Source organism: Bison bison, unplaced genomic scaffold (assembly GCF_000754665.1).
Source record: "Bison bison bison isolate TAMUID 2011002044 unplaced genomic scaffold, Bison_UMD1.0 scf7180017854240, whole genome shotgun sequence".
Classification (NCBI taxonomy): Eukaryota; Metazoa; Chordata; class Mammalia; order Artiodactyla; family Bovidae; genus Bison; species Bison bison.
This window is the reverse complement of record NW_011484813.1, coordinates 7,439-9,181: the sequence shown is the minus strand read 5'-3', so window position 1 is coordinate 9,181 and position 1,743 is coordinate 7,439. Positions and strand designations below refer to the sequence as shown.

The 1,743-nt window shown below is 51.7% G+C and overlaps 1 protein-coding gene across 1 annotated transcript; it reads left to right on the top strand.

Moving 5' to 3' along the window:
- Positions 1-6: 6 nt before the first annotated feature.
- LOC105000285 (chromosome unknown open reading frame, human CXorf65) lies at positions 7-1,707 on the top strand (the record flags this gene model as incomplete). Its single annotated transcript, XM_010856067.1, has 4 exons — positions 7-756; positions 877-963; positions 1,177-1,311; positions 1,639-1,707. Coding segments are annotated over exons 1-4 (316 nt in total), but the record flags the coding sequence as incomplete, so codon positions are not given.
- Positions 1,708-1,743: the final 36 nt, after the last annotated feature.

Below are 1,743 nucleotides of genomic sequence, written 5' to 3'. Positions count from 1 at the left end.
CTCCTACTTGAGAAATGCCCCTTGGGCCGATCCATGTTTCTCATCTCCCCCAGTCCAGCCCTTCCTTCTCACCGTATTGCTTCTGCTGTCCCTCCCTCCCAATTTCCATCTACTCTTCAATTGTTCTAATGAGAAATAAAATTTCTGTTGATAATCATCAAGGATGTCTATTGTTGGGGTGGGGAACAAGGGAAACGTGGGATCCAATGAGGGTGGGAGGCACAGTACTGAGGGCACAAAACAGGAGCCATGGGCTCTGCCACAGCAGCAACGGCTCTACAAATTCCCTGGGAAGGAGTGCTGCTCCAGAAACAGACTTCACTCTAGGTGTCCTACACTCTTTCTGGGGCCCATTTTAGAGTAAGATTTACCATGCTGCCCTGATTTTCTTTGGTTATTGTCATTGCCCCCATTTTCAACACATTTTTATAGACCCTACCCAGGTTCTTCTCCCCTTAGCCTTCCTCCACCTTCTGCCACACATAGCACTTCTGACCTCATAATCCCTCAGCTGCAGCCTCAGGCCCCACCCCTGGGAATGTTGGTTATCCACAACTGCCCATAGCTCTCTCCTGTCTGCCCAGTCTGGGCCTCCTCAGTCAATGTAATCCATCTGCCTCTCCAGCCCCCTGATCTTATGGGCCCACTTGGCCCCTCAAGGCCTCTAGGACACCCTCCTTCTGCCATGACATCTCAAGACTCTCTTTGAAGAGTGAGAAGATCTTGAGAGCATGTTCATCTTTATCAAACATGGAGGTGAGGGGTATCACAGAGCTGGAGTCTATGTGTAGGGTTGGGGGTGTTGGAGGGGCAGTGGAGGGCACAGGGATGGTGTAACTGGGGAAGGGCCACATGCCCCATCCCGTCTCTTCTCAGATGATCAGCAGTTTCTGGCCAATATTAACTGTTCTGTCCTGCTGCTGCTGCATTATGCCCGCCGTAAAGTGGGGCTGCCTAAAACAGGTGAGGAGCGTGGGGAGGGAACTCATGGCCAAGGGTCTGAAGTAGTAGGGTCATCAAGCCTACTACTTCGAGCCCCCGAGTCTTCCTGGTGGCAAGAAGAGAGCTCCTTGAATCCCTGCAGCTTCCTCAGCCTGTTCTGGATAGGATCACTGGCGCCTTTCACTCCTGCTCCCCTTCCTTAGCTGCCTTAATTACTCTGTGGCCTCCCTCCAGAAACCATCGATTTATGTGATGAAACGGGGACAATGAAGTTGTTTTTTCTGATGAAGACTCCTGGAGACTATGCCAACAAATTCCTTACAGCTCGAAACACCTACTACGTTTGTAAGGTGGAGCGTGGGGCACCAGGTAGAGACTTGGGAGCATTCCCCAGAGGTAGAGCAAGGCCCCACAGTTGGACTGTGAATCCAATCCTTCAAATAAGGGCCCCATCGACCAGATCCAAATTGACTGTCTCTAGTCAAGCCTAAGAGCATTGCCTCCGTGACAGTGGTTAAGTTAGCACATTCTGTGCCCCCAACCCCCACCCCGACCTGGCTGAGGGATGGACCCGAAGGGAGGAAATAAGTTACACCAGCCCAAGGTAGTATGGAGCATTAGGGTCCTGAAACTTTGGGCTTTGGAAGGGAGAGGCTGGGTGACGGGGCTGGGTGTATTGCACTACTGTATTCACAGGAACTAGAGTTGAGAGTGCCTACAAAGCATTTGTGCCCCTCCTGAAGAACCCAGAACCCGAGCTTATTGGTAAGCAGCATGATGGAGGAAGGAGGAACGTGGAGG